The following is a 22,905-nucleotide window of genomic DNA, read 5'->3' as shown; positions in this document are numbered from 1 at the left end:
GAGACAAAAAACCAGCATCTTATTTTTCTGCCTAGTGTAAAAGAGAAGTCCTCAAATAAATTTACTGTTTTCCACTCCCATTAGCTCTGTAAGAGCCAACAGTTGAGAAAGTGAAGTTTCCTTATTGAACAGGAACAGAATTGTTTGCTAAATTCCAGCCAGTTACACCTGTGCAAGCCCCCATGAAGACAGAAACATTTGCAAAGGTGGCACTAAAGGCCTAATTTAGTCTAAAGAAACATTTAAAATAGTCTTGTGGGTAAGGCAGTAGACTAGGCTCCGAGTTCAATTCTCAGCAGTGTCATGTTTCCCAACATAACCTTGGGCCAGTCACTTACAGCCAGATTTCCAGAAGAGAGATTCCTGTCACTTACGCAACCAAATAAAGGCATTTTCATAAATGCCCAGCCCTCAATGACACGCTTAGGGAGATTTTTCAAAAGAGCACAGCATCCAGCACCTGAGCTCTTCTGAGAAACCAGCCAGATATTTTGGTGCCTAAATCTGAAAATCTTGTGCTCAATCCTTGTGCCTGCCTGATTTATAAAGCAGGAATAATGCTTCTCTTCTTCCACCTTTTGTCTGTCTTATTTAGATTTTAAAATGGTTAGGAAAAGCGCACACTTACTGTATATCTGTACAATGGGACACTGATTTCAGCGGGCCGGGCCAGGCCTCCCGTGCTACCGTAATACATAGTAGATATTTGTGTAATAAAACGGTGGATTACAACTAAGGGAATGGCTTAAGGTGTCAACACATACTGATTGGGAATTTAATCTCTATTTATGTTCACATTTGTCACTTCACACTTACAGACCAGAGATAAGACTAAAAATAATGAGTTACAATATCCCACAAACATACATATTTCATCTAAACAAAGTTCAGCGCACACAGTTTCTGGCATATTAGGGCCATATGTGCATTAGTTTGGTAAAACAGATATTTTAGGGAATTAACTGTATTTAGGACTAAGCAGCCAAAGCGATTGTTTTCTACTGTTTAGCACAGACTTCTTACGTTACAGGGTGGCTTTCATAGTATGTACTGCTTGTATTCTCTTGCACTTGCTCAGGGGATGGCTGTCTTTCTTCCTGCTCCTCTTCAACCTCTTCTTCCGATTCTGACAGACAAAACAAGACTTGTGATCAATGTTCAAGGAAATGTCAAGCACTTTTTAGAGCACATTCAATTCAGCTCGCTGGAGAGAGTATAGATTCAACAAGTCGATATCATTTCCTGAGTGAAAATCAGTTTCCTGGCACAAAACAATGGACACGAACACAAAACCAAGATGTGTAATAAGGGAGCTAAAAGTCGTGCTTCACCACTGTAAGCAAGACATTTAACACAGAAAAGGGCAGGACACTTAAGCTCTCCAGGGATGCTTTTCACCTTTACATTTCCAAAGAGGAGACAACAGTGCTGCAATATCAGGCCGAGTGTTTTGTTTTACAACAAGCACCTTTATATATGTGGGAGATTAAACAATTTACCTGCAAGTAACAGTACCAAGAAAAACAAACAACTCCTAATTCAGAAAAAGAGAACGACTGGTCGAGATGGACTTTCCAAACCACCTTATCCTTTGGGAACATTTTGTAAGTAGCATGAACCAGGGTTTGTCTACACACAAACTTGCACTGATTTCCAGGTTGGTTAGACTGGCGCAAAGTCCTGAGTGCACATTTTTATTTTGATTTAAGAGGTGGCTGATTTCAGTTGAGCTTAAGCCTGACCTTAATGGACTTAAACCTAAACCAGAACAAGTCCGATTTAAATAAAAATTAAAAAGGTCTATGCCTCCTTTTACAGCAATTTAGCTCAAAAATCAGATAAAAAACCTCATTTTAAAACTACAACTTCATATTCAGGCAAGCTCTAGGTATTTGGATTTCACTGGCACTCCTAGGTAATATTTTGCCACCAAAACTGCAGAAGGAACGGGGGAAATAGTTTTTTCTACACCTTTCTCAATACAAGAGAGGAAGCAGATGGCTTCACACCCAACAGATCTCCAGACTGGCTGGGTTTCTTGGATGTCTTTGTCCACTATGACGCAGCCTTCAACTTGACCCTAGAGCTGGCAGCCAAGGAGGGTCCAAGAATGGATATATTTACACTCTCTAGTCCGGTCCAAGTTGCCTTCTAAGGCTCCTCAGAAAGAGAGGGAGAGAGCCAGCAGTCTTTCTAGACATGAGTAAAGGCTACACAGGTTGTGAATCTCCCTAAATAATGTTCACCATGCATCCATATAAAGCACAAAGTAGGTTTGTATGGAGTGGAAGTCTTGCCAAAGCAAGAGGCACACAAGTTGAACCTGGACTTCTCCAGTAGGTCACAGAATCAAAGCAATTAGCTACAAAAATGAGATGAGAAATGCTGTACCTCAATCAGCTACTGTGAATGAAATAAAACTACACATTTAACACTGACTATACCCATTAGTTGATCACTTGTTTAAAGTGATTTAAAAATTTGGCCAATGATGAGACAGGGAGCTCTGATCTGGCCTTTAACAGCTGGAAAGAGCTGAGAATGCTCAAGGGGTACCACTATTTCTATAGATAGGCATGAAATATTTGGGTCCACAAAAGAGAAAGTGAGTGGCTCCAATGGTCACAGCATCGAGGTTAGCATGTGCTCTTGACACATGGCGCGTCTACTCTTAACTGCCCATTAAACTGGTAAGTGAGCAGAGGTGCTCATTCAGGAAACCATCCCTGCAAATCCCTGTTGGATATTATCAAACAGAAAATTCATACTTTGTGGAAGGCTGAACATTTAAATGAGTGGAGGACTGTCCTCTAGCACTCAAACATCTGATCCAGCTTCAGGGCTAAGGTCACAGTGCTGAGTAAAATGTACAATTAAACTTTGACTTGCTTAACTGACATGCCTTTTGACAAACAGTATAGCTAACTTGCAAAGTTGAAGTGATACTTTAATTTCCAAGTTCACTGTTGCTCATTTCGTTTCCATTCTTAATTAAGCTTCTGCCAGATGTAAGAGTGTAACCATCAATACGTAAACTGTATCTATACTGGGTCCTACAAAAGACATTCTGCATATCACAGGAGCAAAATTATAACCCTAAGACTAAAAGAAAAGGAGTACTTGTGGCACCTTACAAACTAACAAATTTATTTGAGCATAAGCTTTTGTGAGTACATGAATACAGACTAACACGGCTGCTACTCTGAACCCTAAGACTCCAACTCTAACAAAAATTATGTACAATATATAGAAGAGAATATAAGAGCACTTATTTGTCTAGAGACATGTGAAACTCAAGAGGCTATTTGCCAAGGAAAATGAAGAGAAGTATAAATGAACCCAAGGCACACAGAAATTAAGTTCTCACCTTCATCAAGTTCAGCCTCAGAGTCTCCAAATACTTCATCTTCATAGCGGAATATATCGTTATGGACATAGAACTTATTTGGAACAGATCCCTATGGAAGTGAAAAGCATACACATTTATAAGTTACTTGAACAGATGGATGAGTGGTCTTTACTGCTGACTGACTAGATCCGTAAGCTTTGTAACATCACTCCTTACTTCAGATCCACGTTTCTAGTGCAGTTACCATCACAATACGAGCGCCAATTACATAAAGTTCAGTACTTTTAAGATAACCTTTGATGTCTACCCATCTCATTAACGCGGGTTTGTACGTGGCTATTTTTCTTAAGTACACAAATAACCAAATCCTATAGCTGTGACCAAAGTATCAGTCAAAAAACTTCAAGCATTAAGATAAATCCTGTGTTTTTATATTGACAGTAACTCTATGCTTTTTAATTACTGAATATAAAAATTCATTTATTTCATGGATACTCATTTGTGAGACTTCTTTCCAAAAAAGCTATTTGACCTTTTGCCATTTTAAAATTGAGGCATTTATTTGTGCTTCTACTTAGAAAAAAAATGTACAAGTTAAAGGAGCTACTCAAAACAGGTAAGTTTTACACAGCAGCAGAGTTCAAAGAATCTAATAAAGGTTTGTAATAAAAAGGAATACAAGCATCGGGAATAGGAAACTATTCTTTTTTGTACTGCATTCTTTTATATAAGTATCATGTAAGTCATGACCTGTGTTGCTTAAACCAAATATCTGTGTTTGTCTATGGTGGCTTTGCATTACCCCAACACTACAGGAGGAGTTGAATAAGATTAAGTCAAGGGTGTCAAACTCATTTTGTGAAAGGGACAAATTACATTTAATTATGGTCTGTGGGCTAACTCTATAAAAGTCAAGGCCATATGAAGTACTACCTACAATCTAGTGGGCCAGATCCTACCGACAGGCCAGGTTTCTGTCACAGATTCAAAGACTTTAAGGTCAGAAGGGACCATCATGATCATCTCCTGCACATTGCAGGCCACAGAACCCACCCATCCACTCCTGTAACCTCTGGCTGAGTTACTGAAGTCCTCGAAATATGACTGATAGACTTCAAGTTACAGAGAATCCATCATTTACATGAGTTTAAACTTGCAAGTGAACTTTTGCCCCAGGCTGTAGAGGAAGGCAAAAAAACCCCAAGGTCTCAAGTCTTCATAAAGTTCAAGGCAATCACGTTTCAGTACATACTTACTTCTGGAGCCAGAACAAAGGTTTGCATAAACTTCCTCATTGGTTGCCCATTGTTAGACAGTTCCCCCATGACCTGCACGACTACACCATCACTCAAGGTTGCATGTGCATCAACATGACGAATCTTAGTGTGACATTCACTGAACTGTAGGGACATCACCTTCTTATGAATCTCCTGGAAATAAAAATAAAGATCTAACTTTAAAACTAACTGTAACTAGAATTTAAACAGAGCTCATATGACAAATTATATTAATTATTTGATCCTGAGCTAACCACTCCCTTCCAACTCAAAAGGAGATAAAGGGAACTTACTAAATGCTATTGGCTGAAACAGAGGCTACAGCTTAAAAAAAGCTACTACCCACGTTCTCCAGCAGAGTTAGCTGTGAACCAAAAAGCTCTGGTAAAGCTCATTTTTACCTAATTTTCCAGCTAAGTTGCTAAAGGCAGTAGATAAGATTTTCACTTTCCAAGGCCAACCAGTGAGTCAAATGATTCATTTGTTTGAAGAAAAAAAGAAACCCCATCACTCTTCCAAGGTATTTGTACAAGTCCCATAACACAGGTATCTGAATACCATAAATTCTACCCAGGACCCCCGTGTACTATATGACATCTTTGTAATTACATAGTTCTCCTACCCAGGAGTGTGAAAGTACTAGACAAAAAAAAGAAAGTGACCACACACTGCCTCAGAACAGCACTCAGAGTTTGGACTGTCAAGTCAACCGACGTTCCCCCAGGAAGGTGGGAATGGGACGGGAGGGGGGGAGAGAGAGAGCGCGCGCGCGCTTATTTTCTCAGGTTTTACTTAAACGTTTAATAACCAAAATAGCATAGCCACAAAGCCTACGAGAAAATCTAGAACCTGACAAGACATTCCAGAAGCGTACAGAAACACTTGAGTCAATCTTGCATTAGCTCTTTGGCCAGCAGATACATACACAGACATTTTGTACTTAATATTTATAATTCGAATGTCAGCCAAACGTGGGTGATGTCAAAGTCCTGCATAATGGTGCATGTCTGAATTGCAGAGATCTAGCACACTGCTAAATACTTCCAGCAAAACACCAGTTCCCCTCCCAGAAATATATGTTTTCACTGAAGTCACTAACATACTTAATGCAATAACTATCCCTTTAGGAAAGCAAAACAGCAACACAACTTGCTACAGTTAATATTATAACAGATTTACAAAGACCAGCTGCAAAGAAGAATTAACTGTCAGTGTAATTTTTAGGATACCTACTTCACTTCCATAATTACACATCCAATAGCAAAGAACAGTCTAATTTTGAATTATTAGCAATATTAGGCTACCCCCTCTTAACATGGCTTAAAACTAATACAGCTGTGGGGATAGTTTCCAAAGATATGAAGTACGGGACTGATATGCCTCCATATAAATTTTGATAGCTCTGTCGTAGCATCCAGGTTTAGTATTATACATGCATGCCAATAGCTTGCTTGCTTGACCTATTCTTCTCACAAAGCTCTGTTGATTCTCAGTCCCTCAATCTCATTTTCCTTTCAATGATGGCATATATGCACACATTTTTAGAAACACCAGGGCAACACCTCACCTCTGTTGCACTTGTCCTTAGAGGTTCCCCTAACAGTCATTCTGTACAGCATGATTGCCAAATATGGCAGAGTTAGACACTGCCTGTGATGAAGGGCATTCCATGGAGATAGTAATTTTATGGAGCAACTTTGCCCCAGGATAGCACGCTGCCCTTAAGGATCAGAAACTGTGGACTTAACTGAGCTCTTGATCCTCTCCCTGACTTCTTTGCTAACAATTTCGAACCCTGTAACATTAAGTATCAACAATCTCCAGTGACAGCCAATGGAGTCAAGACATTTAATAATTTACACTTTTCCTTATTACCAATCCACTTGGCCATTCTTAAGGGATTTCAATCACACAGTAGAAGATGATATGGAAGATAACAGAAGGTTTGGCACTGCCTTCATCCTCCAAACTTTACATTGTAACTATTACTGATAATGAAAGTGGGTATACATTGCCAGTAAAAGCTACTATGCATGGCACCTGGCAAGGTGAGGCCCAGGGTCAGCAAGCCTAGGCCGTACTTCTGGAAATTCTTAACAGGCAGACTAGAACACAACATAATATCCCTCCCGTCTATAGCAATTGATGAATGCTTCACAAAGCAGAACAAACAATGATGTACCAACCTATGCAGTAACTCTATTCAGAGGAGAATTACTTCTGCACTGTCCGAAACTGTTAAACCTGGAGAGCGAGAGATCAGGCAAACTGAGGTGTGCAGGATGAAGCTACACAAATACCCGGTTACTGACTGGTTGAACAAATTCTCCCCACCACCACCACCGCACCTGAAACTCACAGGTACACTGACAGCATTTTAAGATGATCACTGATAAAGTATGAAAGATCACATGAGCACATTCTGTATCTGTAGCCAACAGGTGCAGCTGCAGTGGTGTTAATTTAAGCACAAATGAAGACAAAGCTAAATAGTTTCGAGAGTCCACAAGTCCTGGCCTCATTTACAATGACAATTTAAGAGCTGTAGTTCATCACTGTAGCTGCTCCACCAGTGATATCAATGGTGAAGGGTGTAGTGGAGACAGGACTCTGATGTTTTAACATCACCTGCCTCAAGAGATGCAATAATGGTACAAATGCCAGAGTCCTGTCTCCACTACACTCTTTACCGATGCATAGCCACCACCTGTATGGATGAAAGGATCTGACTAGCAGTGACCAGGAAGGGAAGAAGAAACTAGTGAGAAGCTAAGACTGGCTAAGAAAAGGAGAGGTGAAGGGGCAGGGAAGGCTGTTCAGAGCACTGTGGAGTATACCGGCCTCCTTCACAAGGCAATAGCACTAAAAACTGCTGCAGAAGGACGCTTTCAAGGGCTGCATCAGCTGATGCAAGTGAATCCTTCCAGTAGGGCCTCAGGAAGGTACAATCTGAGCACCAGAAAGCAGCCCACCAGAGCCTGTCCACAGAGGCCTTGCGGTACTTTGCCTAGGATGTGGTCACCACTCAAAAGAATCATGAAGGTTCTATGGGCAGGAGAGATCAGCAGAGAAGCAATGCCAGATGAAGGGCCTGATTCAGCAGGGAAGAGTTATTTTGACAACTCCTCCCCTCTGAAAAAGCACAAGGACGTTTGCTTGTGGATAAGTAGATCTCAAGTACTGAACAACTGTCCAAGGAATGCCACCTACCTCTACTCTGGCCTTGGGACAGATGTTAGAGTCAAATATCCTGGCTAGCAAGGAAAATCACTGACTGTCTTGGGAATAAAACTTGGGCACATTTCTTCTTGAGATATGAAATAGGAAGAGATTACACCACTGTGCAAGTCCCAACCTTCTAGGCTAAATAACAGCCACTTTCCATGACAGGACTGTTTGCATGCAGTTTAGACAAGGGGTAAAAAGTAGTCAACATGAGAGAGTAATGCAAAACAAATTATCTAGATGAAAATAATTACCTGTGATTAATCAATCAGTTTTAATCACACTGTTAAACAACAGAATACCAATTTAAAATTCTAAATATTTTGGATGTTATTCTACATTTTCAAAAATATTGATTTCAGTTACACAGAATACGAAGTGTACAATGCTCAATTTGTATTATTTGTTATAACTATCTTTTCTTTACACAGTGCAAATATTTGTAATAAAAATAATTAGAGTCATCAATTAATTGCAGTTAACATGCAATTAAAAAAAGTTAATTTGTCTTGAATTAAACGAACGTTAATCACGCCCAGGAGGCACCATGCTCGACGGGCACTGCTGCGTGCCCCCAGGGCAGGAGTGCCCCTTCTCCTGCTGTCCTGTTCCACTGCTGCTCCTGCCTCTTCTCCCTGCCACGTAGTCACCCCTAGCCACGCTGCTCCAGACCAGGAGCCTGCCTCCTGTCTGCTGCACAGAGTGGGGGCAGGGAGGGCTGATGTTGGGGTGTCTCCCTCCCTCAACCCACGTACCCGGTCACCACTGAGCTAGGGTTGGGGGACAGGGGAGACGTGAGTGCTGCCAACAGCACCTGCTGCTGGCTGAAAAAGCGTTCAGGGTCCTGAGTGCTTTGTTTAAAGAGACAGCCATCCTCCATACACACACACCAAGAATATTTAAATAAATGGTATTCTATTATTGTTTAATAGTGCGATTAATTGTGACTTTTTTTAATCTCGCAATTAATTTTTTTAATAGTTTGACAGCCCTAGTAAAAAGCAGGGTCTTACTTTAAGGACCCTGGTAGAAGACAGTGGGGAAGCCTAAGGTTGGGTGCCTGAACATCAAAAGAGCTAGAGCACCCTCTCAAACCCATCTTGGAAGAAAGCCAGTATGGAGGGGATAGTGGTTTTCTTCACAGAGATGACAGAATCTGCAGCAAAAGGTAAAAAGAAGCCACCCTCTACAAGCACAGAAAGTTATTCTTCATGGAAACAGAGAAGGTCTGGTCAGAAATCGCTAGTTGTGAAAGGAGGGAGTTTGAGGGAGAGGGGAGAAGAATCTCTGGAATATACTTTCCCTGGTAATCACTGGCCGAACTTAGTGGAGAGGATGTCGACAAACCAAGTACGTCTTTGCCACCCTAGGAATAAGGAAGTCTGAAAGCATAAAATCCTTTTGACTTTTTGCAGAACTGACCACACCAGGGGAAAAGAGGGAAAGCATAAACTATCTCCCCCATCAATGATCTGGAGAAAGCACCCTGTACCCAGGTATTGGGTACAATATCTGGGAACTGGGGCTCTGCCACTTGCTATGAAGAAGTCCACCAGGAGAGATGGGGATCAGGAAGGTACTTTGCTGAAGGGCTCCTGCAGAGGGTAGTGGTGAACCAGTCCCCAAGACAGGAGTTTCTAGTGGAACCAGTCTGTTTGGGAGATCACACACATGTATGGCTTTGCAAGAACTTTGGTCTCTCTCTCCCACGAAAGAAAATATGTGATTCCTTCTGGAATGATCGGTCTGGGTTCCCAACATGATTTAAAAAGACCACCGAGGCCACCTTGTCTGACTTGATTGGTATCTGGCGGGGAGGAGACTCAAGCCAGCCCGATGGTCCCGAGTGCCAAGATGTTGACGTGGAGCTTTCTCTGAAAGAGGACAGCGTTCCCTGAATCGATGAATCATTAATTAGAAACTCCTGTATGGAGGCTGGCATCCTTGATGAACAGGGAACCCCTTCATGGTGTGGGATTTGTCCAGCCACCGAATGAGAGGTTACTTACCTGGATGAGGCAGGAGAAGTTAGGCACTTCAAACCCTCCTCCCACAAAAACAGATTATAGCAGACACTGCTGGAGGGATCGGGAATGGAATCTGATTCAGAGATCCCAAGTCTGACAGAATAAGAGCTCCAAGCAAGGCCATCTGGGAGTGTGTCGGACAGCTCTTTTACCCATCAAATCAAGGTAACTGAATATCAGTCTACAGATCCCCAAAGCTTCCTGGAAGGCATGGGCTCAAACAAGCCAGTTTTCCAGGTAGGGAATTTTGTGAATCCCTAACCTCCCACATCAACATACCTGCGTGAAAGATGAAGATAGCTCACCCATTTACCTACAGTGGTAACAGCCACGTCCCAAAATGCATACGGTAAACAGAGGATTGGTAATAAAGGTCAGCCAAAACAATTCAGACAAGTATGGATTTAAGCTCATGCCATTATACAGTACATGAGAGAGAGAGGCGGTAGCTGATCTGTAATAGCTTGCCTATTGGACAAGAAAAGCATAATACAAGAACAAACAAAACTGATTGGTTAAGACATTAGTATCATGGTTACTAGTCTTAAAATGAAGACTATAATTGATTTAGATACATACAGCTTGGCCATACACTGCTTCCTGGGGCTTCCCACTGGCATCCAGTCCACCATGGACATAAGAGGAATTCCTGCCATAAAACCTGCAAAAACATTGAAGCTTCAAGTTTAGGCTTCTGACAATAAAATAATCCAGTTTCAAAGTCAAAGACACCATGTGTTTAAGTCCAGTGGAGTAGTGTTAAGCATGTTCTTGGTTTTTTTGTTTGTTTGTTTTTAAATTAGTTTCTGTGGAAATGCTGCCATTTGTGCATTCAGCTGCTTCTATAACTCCTGAGCACTGGAGGAACAAGACCTACTTTCTAGACCCTCCATCTTATTTACAACGACTACTGTGTTTCTAATGAGCCCAACCATACTGGTTTTTGTTGTTGTTGTTGTTTTTTAATAATTGTGGTTAGGTCCTATTCTCATTTGAGCTTGAAGTGTGCCCAATTAGTGCATCTCAGTGATTGTGTTAGAGAGGGCCCAGTTAAGATTTCAGGCTATACTGGTAACACCTTTTATATCTATCCTTACTAGATCTTTATCACAACATGATATAAGTAGGTATTATCCTTCAAAGCTGCTGGGCAGGAAGAACCAATCTTTCACTGCTTCAGTCTGTACAAACAGGTTGGCCAAGTTAAATCTGCATTGAAACATTTGGTTGCAATTTTGCCCTTCAGCTTCCCCAGAAATGCACTGCAAAATTCAGAAACCTTGATAATGGAAGGTTTAAAGGACTCAATATTCCAAGCAGCTCAAAAAGATGTAGGCCGAGATCCAACCGAAAAACATGGCAGGGGAATAGAAGTCAACTGACCAAAAACCAAATCTGAGTATCCATTCAAGGGAGATGGACCAGTTTTAGTTCAATCACCTTGTTCTTCCCTAGTTATAACTGAAATACAAGAACTATTTCCACCCCAAGATAGAACTTAAATTTTATGTTCATTTGGGTCATTGAAATACAGAATACTGGAGAAGTCAGTTAATGTTTCAGTTAATGATGTACTGCACAACCGTAACAGGATGTAATGTAATGTTTCCATTTTAGTTCTGCTTAACTCACCCGAATTGTACAGAACTGCTTAATTTTTTCTACAAATTAAACAAAAACCACTCAAATCAAATTTCAAATTAAGGTTGTTTGTACAATCTTAATTCCATTCCCTTCTACATATGCATTCCATATTAATTCCATGACCGCATAATTTATCAAATGCAATATACATTTCTTCTACAGTTTTGTAGATACACGTATCATCTTAATCATTTCAAACTTCACCGGTTTATGATCTTTCAGTTTCAGCAATTAGTCAGCACTGATTTACTCCAAATGCATACTTTAACAGTATTAATTTTGGAAGTTACATTGCTAACTGGACGAGTGAAAACTGAGTCTACATTAGCGAACGTGTGCGTTTTCCAGTGATAAGTATGTCACAATGGTGTATTTGCAAGAAGATATATTAACGGAATGCCATTGGATAGAAACGTAGCCACCGAAAGGGATAAAGCAACTGAATTTCAATCCCCCTTATATATATTTTTAAACAAAATTAAATAGTGACAATCTACATATGGCACACCCAATATAAAAAGAGGATGGAAAGTTACAGAATTTAGCATTACATACCCTCCACCCACACTTCAAACACTAACTTTCTTCTGCTGCGAGTTGGATTGGGTCAGTTTATTGCAGGACATAATTTACAAAGTTAATTTCAATTAGTCTTCCAAACATTGGAACGTTTTATCCACCCAGGAGTTACTGCTGCACATTAGTTTTCATTTGAAAAAGTTATTAGAATTTTTGTTCACCGGTAAGAAATATGCTCCCCAGAGATACCCTAACCCACACTGTGTGCAAATTTCTGCTTTCCTACCAGCTTCAGACTTTAACCTAGAGGGGTCAGAAAGATGAGACTCAGAAATGTCAGCTTTAAAGGAGCATTTTTAACCTTGTGAACTGAAGACAGAATTCTCTTGATTCCTTTCCAGTAAATCTGTCACATTATTTTATATGGATTTGGACAAGAGACAGAGTATTATTCGCCATGCAAAACAGATTGAATCTTTGCATTAAGTATTGAGAGAAACACATCTTACCTATGAGTTGCTATTGCTGCTCCACTAGGTTAGCACTTTCCCCACTACTACTTTATGTTATTCTTCTATTATCCAGTATTTCTCACCGGCATACACCGAATACACTGATAAGACACTATTCATGCATATCTAAGGTTCAAGAAAAACTACCTGTTTTTCTGGAAATAATTATGCTGGATTTTCACTCCTGAAAATAATGCCACCAGTAAAATCACACAAAAAAAGTTCTTTAACGCTTAAGATTTGACCTTCTGAAGCAGGTGCAGGCCAGTACCTTAATAAATGTGCTCTAAAACTACATACTTTAGAAGCCTCAGAACACTCTAGTAAGTTGTTTTCAGGAGTGAGAAATGAGTTATTCTAAATTTGAAATTAAGACAATAAAACTCTTACGTACTTAAAGATGAACAAAGGATGTGCAATGGACACACAAGCACCTGCACAGCAGATTAGAGCACCTCGTTATGCTGAACTCCCAATTCCAAGGGTAGCTACAGAGATGAGCTAATCATGCAAAACATCCCAAGCAGATCTAAATTATAACCCTCCATTAGCAAGTAGCTCAACCTCCTCATCAGGTGAAGTCATGGGAGATGTAAATTTCTTGTTCATGTGGAACTATATGCAATTCCCCCAGATCCTGGCCTTGCAGTCCCCTGAACATGCTGAGTAAAGAGCCCACTAAGGGGCAGATCTGCTGATCATTCAGAGCTACTGATCCCATCCAAGATATGGCTTCCAACTATAAGTTACAGCTCCATCAGGGGAATAAATGTTTAGCTCCCACGTGCACAAATCTACAATTTCTATCCATAACAGATCACAGAAGCTATAGCACCAGCAAAGCTTTAGAGGTTCATCTGGGATGAAACTCCCATTCAAACCACATAAGCAACAAAGCTATCTGGAGTAGCACTCCTAGATCCTGAAGAAGCTGGACTACTGGCTGAGTTTCTAAGAATGCCTACTGACAAGGATCTCTGGGGCTGCCCTGAAGCTTTTACTGGAAAGAAAAAAAGACTGTCAATGCTAGTTGTCAAACTCCTCTCTAGTCACTGTGGAACCATTACAATTCCTTCAGATGATGGATGTCAAACACGGTCAAGCCCTTAAAACACAAAAATGCTTCAAGGGGAACTCTGACAGACACTACTGTCCTCAACAAGAGGCCACATCCAAGTGTCCCAAGCTAAGAAAACCGGGTTAGCTTGTGGTTAGAGATCTCTACAATAACTTAAAGTGGTTCTGTTGCCCTGCACAACCATGCCAGTTCAGAGCAACAGCTGAGGGGAGACAGTCCAGCATTTTCACCAAGTGCTCAAAGGTGCAATCTGTACTCAGAATACCACCTGTTGTAAGGGACACTAGCTGCTGAAAATTCTGGATCACTCCCAGGAGTTCATTAAGCCTGATGTGTTGGCAGTACCAGAAGGTCATTTAAAAAAATATGCAAGGAGGCTTATGACTAATTATCCGTGACACTCCCGTTTGTTAAGGGCCCTTCCTTGATACAGAATCCTTCATGTCAACAGCTCCTGCTGCCTGTCAACATGTAGTGGCATACAGGATAACCTGGAGAGCTGAGGAAGGGCTAGATCAAAAACTTGAAGACTCAGGCACCAACTCCAGAAAAGTGTTGAACTGCAGATTATAAGACCAAAAATCAAAACTACTGAATCTTCTATGCAAATGCTAAAGCAGCAACCAATAAGAACATGGACTGACTGGAGTTTGAATGAAGGACCCTAGTATCTTGCTTAAAGAGCAACATGTGGTCAGAGCTCGAGCTATATAGTTACATCTCTAGAGAGGGTAGCTTTCTGCAAGACTTTAAAAACTGACACCACCTACTAGCCCAAGGAGTAGGCCTAAGAGCCAAAGAGGAGATGTGACATCAAACCCTTGCCCTAAAAAAAACATGTCTTCTGGAACGTCAAGGGACAATTGTGCACAGTATTTAACTGGAATAGTGCAAATCAAATTTAAAAGAAATAACTTGAAAAATGTAAACTTACTACACTCTTGTTTTTGCTGTAACTTTTCATTTTCTGGTTTCACTCCACTTTCTTACCTACAAGAGATCATAGTATATCTTTTCCCATCTTGTCTTCAGTTTATTTCCTCTCTTCTTTCTTTCCTTCTGCCACCTTACCCTTGGTCCTCTTGTTATACCTTTCACCTCCCTTTTTCTTCTCCCAACTTCTAAATACCAATCTCTCTTCACTCACTCCCATCCACACACAGGGCTTGGAAATTTTATTGGACACCTAACAGCCAGTTGTAAAAAAGAAGTACCGCTATGCATCTCTGGCCTAAAATACAAGTGCCAGAACACTGCTGCTGCTCCTCACAAAAAAGTGTCAGAGTGGTGCTCCATAGCGCTCTCGCACAGCTTGAGCCAACTGCCAAGGTATAGCAACTACCAGACAAAAGAGTATTTATGGGGCTGTCTCACTGACCAGGGATGACCAGGTAAGAAACCAACCCCCCGCTGCACTCCACTGTAAAAGAAATCTCAATCCCCTCTTCTAAGAGGGTGATGTCCTGCAAGTTGCTTGGGGAGTCCATTTCCACCTAGTGGGTGCCAAACATCCCAAGCTTCCCCCACATTCACTTCAGATGTTGTCAGATGTTGCAAGTTGTCTACCGCAGTGTTTCCCAAATGGTGGGTCCCGACTCACCAGTGGCTGGCAGGAAGGTTTTAGATGGGTCATGGGGCCGTAAGCAAACTCTTCTCCAGGCCTGGTGCACAGCAGAGGCCTCGCAGGGAGGGTTAGAAAGTGTACCTGCCCTGCACTCACCCCTCAGTGGTGGCTGGGTTCAGCTCCCCACACAGGGCATTGTGACCTGGCATCCTGGTCAAATTTGAGTGATGCTGCAACACCCAGGTCGTAGCGCCTGGAGCAGAGAGCTGGGCCCAGTCCTGCAGGACAGGAGCCACCACTGCAGGCTGTCTCTCTCTCTACCCTCCCCTCTGGGGCCTGCACGCCACACTGGGCCAGGATTAGGCTTGCAGTGTCTGGGCAGAGGGAGACTATGGATTATAAAACCACAATGCAGTTGGTGGATTGCGTTAAATGTTTGGGAACCAGCGGTCTACTGTTAGCTATTGCTACAGGAAGCAAGAGGGGTGTCTACCACTCCTCCATTCCCCTCAGCCTTCTGATTGTCATATGTGGGACCCTCTAATAGACTGCACCTCCCTTAAGCTCCTCTCCAGAGGGCAGCACAGTTCTTGCCTCTGCTCATAGCTTTAAAGCAGCACCAGCAGGAAACAGCTAACTATCAGTTACAGGAGGTCTGCAAGATTCTGAACAACATCAGTAAAACCAACAAGACCATGATCATTCTTGGCTTTGCTGCAGCTTGACTATGCTATCAGAGGCAGAGATACTGAAACTCTTTGCAGACTGGGAACATAGCACTGCATCTATTTACATTCTTTGCATTCATAGATTCCTCAGAAGCTAGTAACATTTGCTTGGGAAAGCTCGCTACTCAACATGCTGGTGAACTTTCCCAGCTTTAATGTTATATTGAGCTCAGGGCTCTCCTTCCCCACGGGACAGAGGAGCTCCAGAATGCCAGAAACTCCCAGAGGTGCACAGTAATAATGCTGCACCTCAGGAGGCTTGCAGGCATGAACTGCTCCTCCATTCATCTACACAGGGTATCCTCCTTCCCCCCGGCATCAGATTTGTGGATCTGTGCCATGCCCTGAGCTTGTCAGTTATTGACTCCCCAACCAGGTCCCAGCAGTATTTGCTGTACTATGCATGAAACCTGCTGGTTCTCAGCTCCAGTCTCAGGGGTGAGAGACAGGCAGAGCCTGCACTTGCAACAAAATCTATCCCTGCCCCTGAACTGACAAACCAATTTTCAAGTTGACCTGACTTTGAGGTTTAGGTCACTTTGTAATTTTACCTTTACACAGAAATGCTTCCTCCAACTTCTGTTACATAGTAAGTATGTATCGTTCAGAGCAACTTTGGACACCCCACAGTACCAGTTAGGTTTTGAAGCTGGACAGCAGATGAGCTCAGGGGCAGTTCAGGGATTTAATTTAGGGAGGTATTGCAGATAGCTTCCCTCTCAGCTTTGGGCAAAAAAGCATTCATTACACATAAGATCAAAATTTTACATGGTCATTTTGAGGGAATTGTAACTTGGGAATTTCTTGACCAAATGAGCCCAGATATGCACCACCAACTCTACCCAAGCTCTCAAATGACAGCAATTTTCAGGCATTTGAATTTTAGAACACTCAAAGTCTCTAAAGAGAAAGTTTCACTCAACCTTAAACATGATGCTGAGAGGGCTGACTCTTATGTTTGGAAATATACTCATCACCATACAACTACTGAAACAGTCTCTGAAGGCAAGAAACACCTAATCAAATTTAAAAGTGTACAATGAAGTTAACTGTACAATGAGGGAACTGCAAAAGGAGAATGCAGGTGGGTAGTATTGACCCATTAATGTTCATTAGTATATTGGAAACGGATCCCTGACTTGCAACATTTATCTCATCTCTAGTAAGGATTCGGACAAATACAGTAAAAACTGTTTTATCCGACACTTCACCAACTGGAAAGCTCTATAAACCGGCATTTCTGATCTTAATTGAAATGCCGGTTTATAGTCTGGTTGGTGCGGGGCCGGCAGGCGGTTGGGGCAAGGTAGAGGGTGTGGAGCGCGGGCTCTGGTAGGGAGTTTGGGTGCAGGAGAGGATGCAGGGTGCTGGAACTGGGAGCTGCTCACCTATGGCAGCTCCCTGCAAGCCGTGACCTGTCCCGGACTCCGGCTGCTCCTAGGCAGAGGAGCATCAGGCGGCTCTGCGTGCTGCCGCCCCCTCCCCAGCCCATTGGCTGGGAACCACAGCCAGTGGGAGCTGCAGGGGCGGTGCCTGCAGGCAGAGGTAGCATGTACAGCCACCTGCCGCGCCTCCGCCAAGGAGCAGCCGGAGCCCAGGACAGGTCGCCACTTGTGGGGAGCCACCAGAGATGAGCGGCCCCTCCATCCAGCACCCCCTCCTATGCCCCAAACCTCTGCCCCAAGCCCCCTCCTGCACCAAAACTCCCTCCCAGAGCCCACGCTCCACAGCCCCTCCCGTGCTCCAACCCCGCATCCAAACTCCCTCCCTCCTAATTAACTAGCATCCCCCATTCCCCCAACATGCCAGATAAAATAGCTTTTACTGTACTTCTCATGGGAGTTTCTCTGTCAACATAAAGCTTAGTTTACTATAAATTTTAGCTCTCTTGGTAGGTACTACATCTGGTTGAGTCTCTTTTTTTGTTGTTTTGCAGAATTTTTTTTTAAAAACATTTCGTTACCTTGTTGCCATGTGAATAATGCTATATAAACTGATAAAAACTAACTATACAGGGGAAGACAATGAAACTGACTACACCGTGCCATGAAATGTATAAAATAAATTTAGCAAAAAATATTTATTGTAATCTTTCAGTTATGCAGTCTTTAGCGGGTATGAAAGTTTCAGATAGCAATAGGATTTTCTAGTTGTGTCCAGCTAACATTAGACAGATGAACCCCTGCACTAGCTGGACACTGGAAGCTTGATTTTTACCTAGTTCAGGGGGTGTCTTACTACATCACTTTACTACAGTTTTAAGAAATTCATCTAGAATTCGACTTTACAAGAACAATTTGCTCCATCTGCATTTCCACGTATGTAAAAAAAATACCCAAATGAACATACAGTAGATATATGTGCCTGAATAGCTATATAGAATGACACTCTCAAATAAAGCACACAAGTTTATAAAACGATAGCTTTCAGTATAGTTGTAATTACCTACCTTTCAAATGATACAGGGCATAATTTTCAACTCCCCCACCCAACCCCAAGAGTTCTTAAATTTAGACACAATAAATTTATTTTACGTTCATCCAAAAATACAATCTGCTTCTTATATTCAAGAATACATCAGTTATTTCGTATAAAAAGGTTACCTGTGCAAGAAGTCAGGAGCTTTATTTAGCAAAGTGTAATACTGCCTCACAAACTCCCGCCCTACAAGCAGGGGACTTGGCTTCTCCATCACCATTTCTTTGGTACAGAGTGTCAAATGCTGTAATTAGAGAAAAATTAATAAATTACTTTAAAAGCAACCCTGCAATTTCATATGTCCATCCATTCATCCCCTCAAATGGATTTTTATGAAATCCTATGTAAAACAGGAATCACTATTTGGTAAGAAACTATTGCACCAACATGTAGTCTCAGCCTTAAAAATACCTGAATAACTCAAGACTTCTGTAGTTTAATCACTCATTATCTTGACAAATTGATCTAATTTTCAAGATCTCAAAGTAATAAGCAAGCACAATAGTTTCAGAGGAGACAGACAAAAGGCAAGCTATACTTGTTAAATTCATTTCAATAAATACAACAAAATTATCCAAAATACTGGCAATTACAATTACTTTACTCTTTATTAGTAAGAGATTGATTAAAGTCATTAAAACAAAGTTGCAGATGAAAGATTATGTTAGCTACTTATGTCCTTTGGTCTTTTTATCTTTCAACAGCACGCAAAGCAGAAAAACTTACTAAGAGGGGCTCACCACCTTTAATATAGTAAATTCGATCTACCTTGTTAGTCTGCTTTTCCAAAAGGAATTATCCTTCCACAAAAGTCATGGGAGAAATTTCTTAGCTATTAGAATTATCTGATGTTTCAAGGTATTTGTCTGGAGATTCAGCAGCTTTGCTTTAATGACCATGCTCTAACCTCAGATGGTTCTGAATTTTCCAACCCAGTTCCTTTCAAGTAGGAACTCAAACTCAGGTACATTTGGCCCAATCAAGAAACATTCTGTAAGATCCCAAAACTTGGGGGAGTGGGAGAATTTCAAATTTCTCTGCTTCAGAAGCAGGTTCTGAAGGAAAGAACAGTACAGCAGAATTCCTCCACAGACAGACAGTCAATCTAAGAAGAAAAGTTATACAAGTATGTATTATGAATCTGTGGCAACGGTGCCTAAGACCATGATTGAAAGCTTCTTGAACACTAGCAGACTATCCCCTGGCCTACCAGAACTCAAAGTCCTTGAAATGCATGTGATTGTCCCAATTCCCAGAAACTAAACATGCATAGTTTCTGCTTCTGGACAAAACATTTCCTGTTTTGTTTTTCCCACAAGAACTCCCTTAACAGGCTAGCTATATGGTTATTCTACTAGAACCAACTTTGGAAAATCTGTTCTGAGCATTGTCCCTGAATTGTCACTGGACCAAAGAAGTCTTGTGGCCATCCGTTCTCAGATACGGATGGGCATTAGTCTCCACCAAAACCTGAAGAGGGCAATGAAATTCTCATGTGGAAGTTAATAAACACAAACCACCACTATTGTATCAGTATTGACACCACTTTGGTCTCCACATCCCTCCTACATAGGTGTCCCTAATAAGCAAATATGCACATTGCAGCAAGCAGTGAATCAGCCATCAGGAACGTAACTTCCACTACAGTCACAATCTTTGGGAAGCAAACACCACTATGCTGACTATTGGGCATAGAAGCCAGCTGACTAAGACATCAATTTCAGTCTTAAAAGTCATGCCCAGTAATAGAACAATTGATATAATTCAATCTTTTCTTATCACATGACCCTCCATGTCCCTTTCTCCCCAGAAGAGAGAGCATTAAACACACGGAAGTGGTACCTTCATGAGAAAGTGGTTGTGAAACCAGAACTCCAACAATTCCTAAAAGACACTTTAGCTTGCTACCCAAAGAGGTGGTGTGAGAAATTCAAGGGCTGCAGGAGGAGCTAACAGGGAGAAATTCAAAGGCATGTGACCCTTAGAAGGTGAAACAGATGGCATGACTTAGCTGCATGGCAACATGTCTGGAGACCAATAGATGTACAACAAAACTAAAACAACAGAAACCTGCTGGATACTTCAATAACCTGTAAAGCCTGTCCTGCCCCACACAGACTCCAATACCCCGGCACCTGCAACTCATGCAAATTACTCTGGTTCAAGCTTGCACTGATGCATCAATACCATTGCCTCTCAGTAAGTCACTGACAGTCTATCAGAGAATTAGCACTCAGGAAAAAGGTGGATGGAGAAAGCAACAGTACCTCAACATTATACTCCTTGTGTTGGCATTCTAGCAGGAAGGAAGCTGGCACTGCAATGCATTCCAGCCCAACTCTGCCCAATCCCAAACATTTCAACCGGAGAGGGAAAGACTTCTCATCACATCAGTATAGCAAATGAAACCCTTCTTAGCACAAACCCTCAGCTTCACTGTCACCTTGATATATCAGCACAGGGGACAAAAACCCCTGTATGTCTCAGAACTCTGATGCCCTGCCCACCACATCACTCCGCTCCGATGCCATCCTGGCACACCAGGGGGATAAGCAAGCTATAATTCCTAGTATGTAAGCAGAAGTGAAGGAATTGGCTCCCACGTTCTGTAATTCCACTGGCACACCTCCACAGAGGAAGAAGCCACCGCACAGACAACCCCATGGGAAGTCAGGGAAGGCAAAGGAACCAACAGTCTCTTTGCTCTGCCATTCCCTTAGTGCACCAGAATGGAGGGTATTGTCTAGGGTGAGGTCCCCTGTCATCTGAGCTCTGCATTCTCTCAGCCCAAAAGCACAGACGACAGCTGGGTGCTCAGAGAAGCGACTCACACTGTCACACTCCACAACAATATAGAATGGTCAGTTGCTCCAGCCCACCAGGACAACAGCCTCTCCACGCCACCCTCTCAGAATACCATGTCACAGGGTGGCAGGTTTGTGAAACCAGATTAAGAGCAGCAGCACCTCCATTTTATCCAGATGGCACCCTCCAACTCTCAGAAGGCACATGAGTTTCCAGAAGCACCTCTGAAACTCAGACATTGGCATAAAACCTCTTCCTGATGCACACACCAGATCTCAGCTTCTAGATGACCCAGTACCTGCTTTCTAATGACAATTCATGAGACGCTTCTCAGAAAGAGCCATGGCACAAGACACCATTACACTTCCACAAGGCTCTGGAGCATCACATATACGCTCCCATGGATGCAATGGTAGGATATGCTGATAATACCAGTCTCGTTAGAGGCTAGCTATCTTCTTCACATCAGTGTGCTTGTCTTACAATGAGGCACTGACTAGAACAGAGTACAAGTACAGGATCCGTTCTGCTTTGGAAAGTGTCGTACTCCATGTACAATGGGACTAATTTCCAAGTCCTGAGCTAACTGCCAATCCTCAAATGAACTGCCTTCTACTGAAGCACTGTGAGAAGTCCAATCAGAAGAGAGCCAACCTGATACACTGATTTTGCCCAGACAGAGACTCAAAGCTAATAAATCTAAGGTGCAGCTGAACAGCTGTCATCAATATCCCAGGTTCAGCAACAACAGGGAACCTACTAAAGTGAAACAACATATTTGTCAACCATTGACGTCTCAGGCAGTTTAGCTCAGTGAAGCATCAAACAAGAATCAAACACAGTTCCAAGCCAAGTGTCAATGCCAAGGACTGCTAGCTATTAAATCTGACTTAAAAAAAATCATACTTGAGGGAGTAGCTTAAAAAAAGCAAAGCTCTAAGATAAACAGCTGGCACAGAGCTAAACCTAAAATACCTAAATCAGTTAAAACTTTGAGATAATGAGCCAGAGAGACAGAATGGTATGCTCAATTATCACAGAAAACGTAAGAGCTTCCAAACAGGACATGCAGCAATAAACTGCATCAGTTGGAACTGCTGGAAGCTCCAATAAGGAGTGCTTGATAACCACATATACAAAAGGAACTGCCTGGAACATTCTGGGGCCTCTAAGGACTGAGGCTAGAGTACACTCAGTATGGTGGGGCCCTCAAGTAGGCCTACACAGTCCTGGGTGTGTGGGGGTGTGTGGGTGTCTAACGGATTAGGGAGCTCCCCAGCTTGACTCAATGGTAACATGACTCAGAAGTAAAAATCCTCCACAGACATTAACTTTAGAAATGCAAGGCTTGATTTCAATACGTTAAACTCTTTCCATGCTAAAGGAGTGGACACAAAGTGCGTTTTCATCATCATCGTGTGATATTTTTAAAGTTACTGTAGGCCAAGTACTGCCAATGGAAACCACTCAATCTAAAGTTTGTACATGATTTATAAGAACCAGCCCTACGTTCTCAGGTATAAATAGGATAAAGCAAAGGCGTTAATGTGCCATAGACAAACACAAGAGAAATACCGTAAGTACAAAATAAAGCAGTATTATGTTTGCCCACAGGAACACAATGCAGTACTGGATCCGACTAGTGAATCATGTAGCCTAAAATCCCACAGTTTACAGTGGCAAGTGCCAGCTCTTTGAG

General features: G+C 42.1%; 1 protein-coding gene across 2 annotated transcripts in view; it reads right to left on the bottom strand.

The window, feature by feature from the left end:
- G3BP2 (G3BP stress granule assembly factor 2) overlaps positions 1–22,905 on the bottom strand; it is a 49,217-nt gene that overhangs the window by 14,945 nt on the left and 11,367 nt on the right. For both annotated transcript variants that reach the window (XM_075127447.1, XM_075127446.1), the window contains exons 2-6: positions 18,527–18,645; positions 10,458–10,539; positions 4,606–4,779; positions 3,368–3,458; positions 1,024–1,126 (exon numbers count right to left, since the gene is read on the bottom strand). In XM_075127447.1, coding sequence (XP_074983548.1) covers positions 1,024–1,126; positions 3,368–3,458; positions 4,606–4,779; positions 10,458–10,539; positions 18,527–18,621 — 545 coding nt within the window. In that variant the 5' untranslated portion in view covers positions 18,622–18,645. The remainder of the gene's footprint in view (positions 1–1,023; positions 1,127–3,367; positions 3,459–4,605; positions 4,780–10,457; positions 10,540–18,526; positions 18,646–22,905) is intronic.

This window comes from Caretta caretta, chromosome 4 (assembly GCF_965140235.1).
Source record: "Caretta caretta isolate rCarCar2 chromosome 4, rCarCar1.hap1, whole genome shotgun sequence".
NCBI classification, from domain to species: domain Eukaryota; kingdom Metazoa; phylum Chordata; order Testudines; family Cheloniidae; genus Caretta; species Caretta caretta.
Note: the sequence above shows the minus strand (reverse complement) of the source record. Positions and strands in the feature narration are given on the sequence as shown.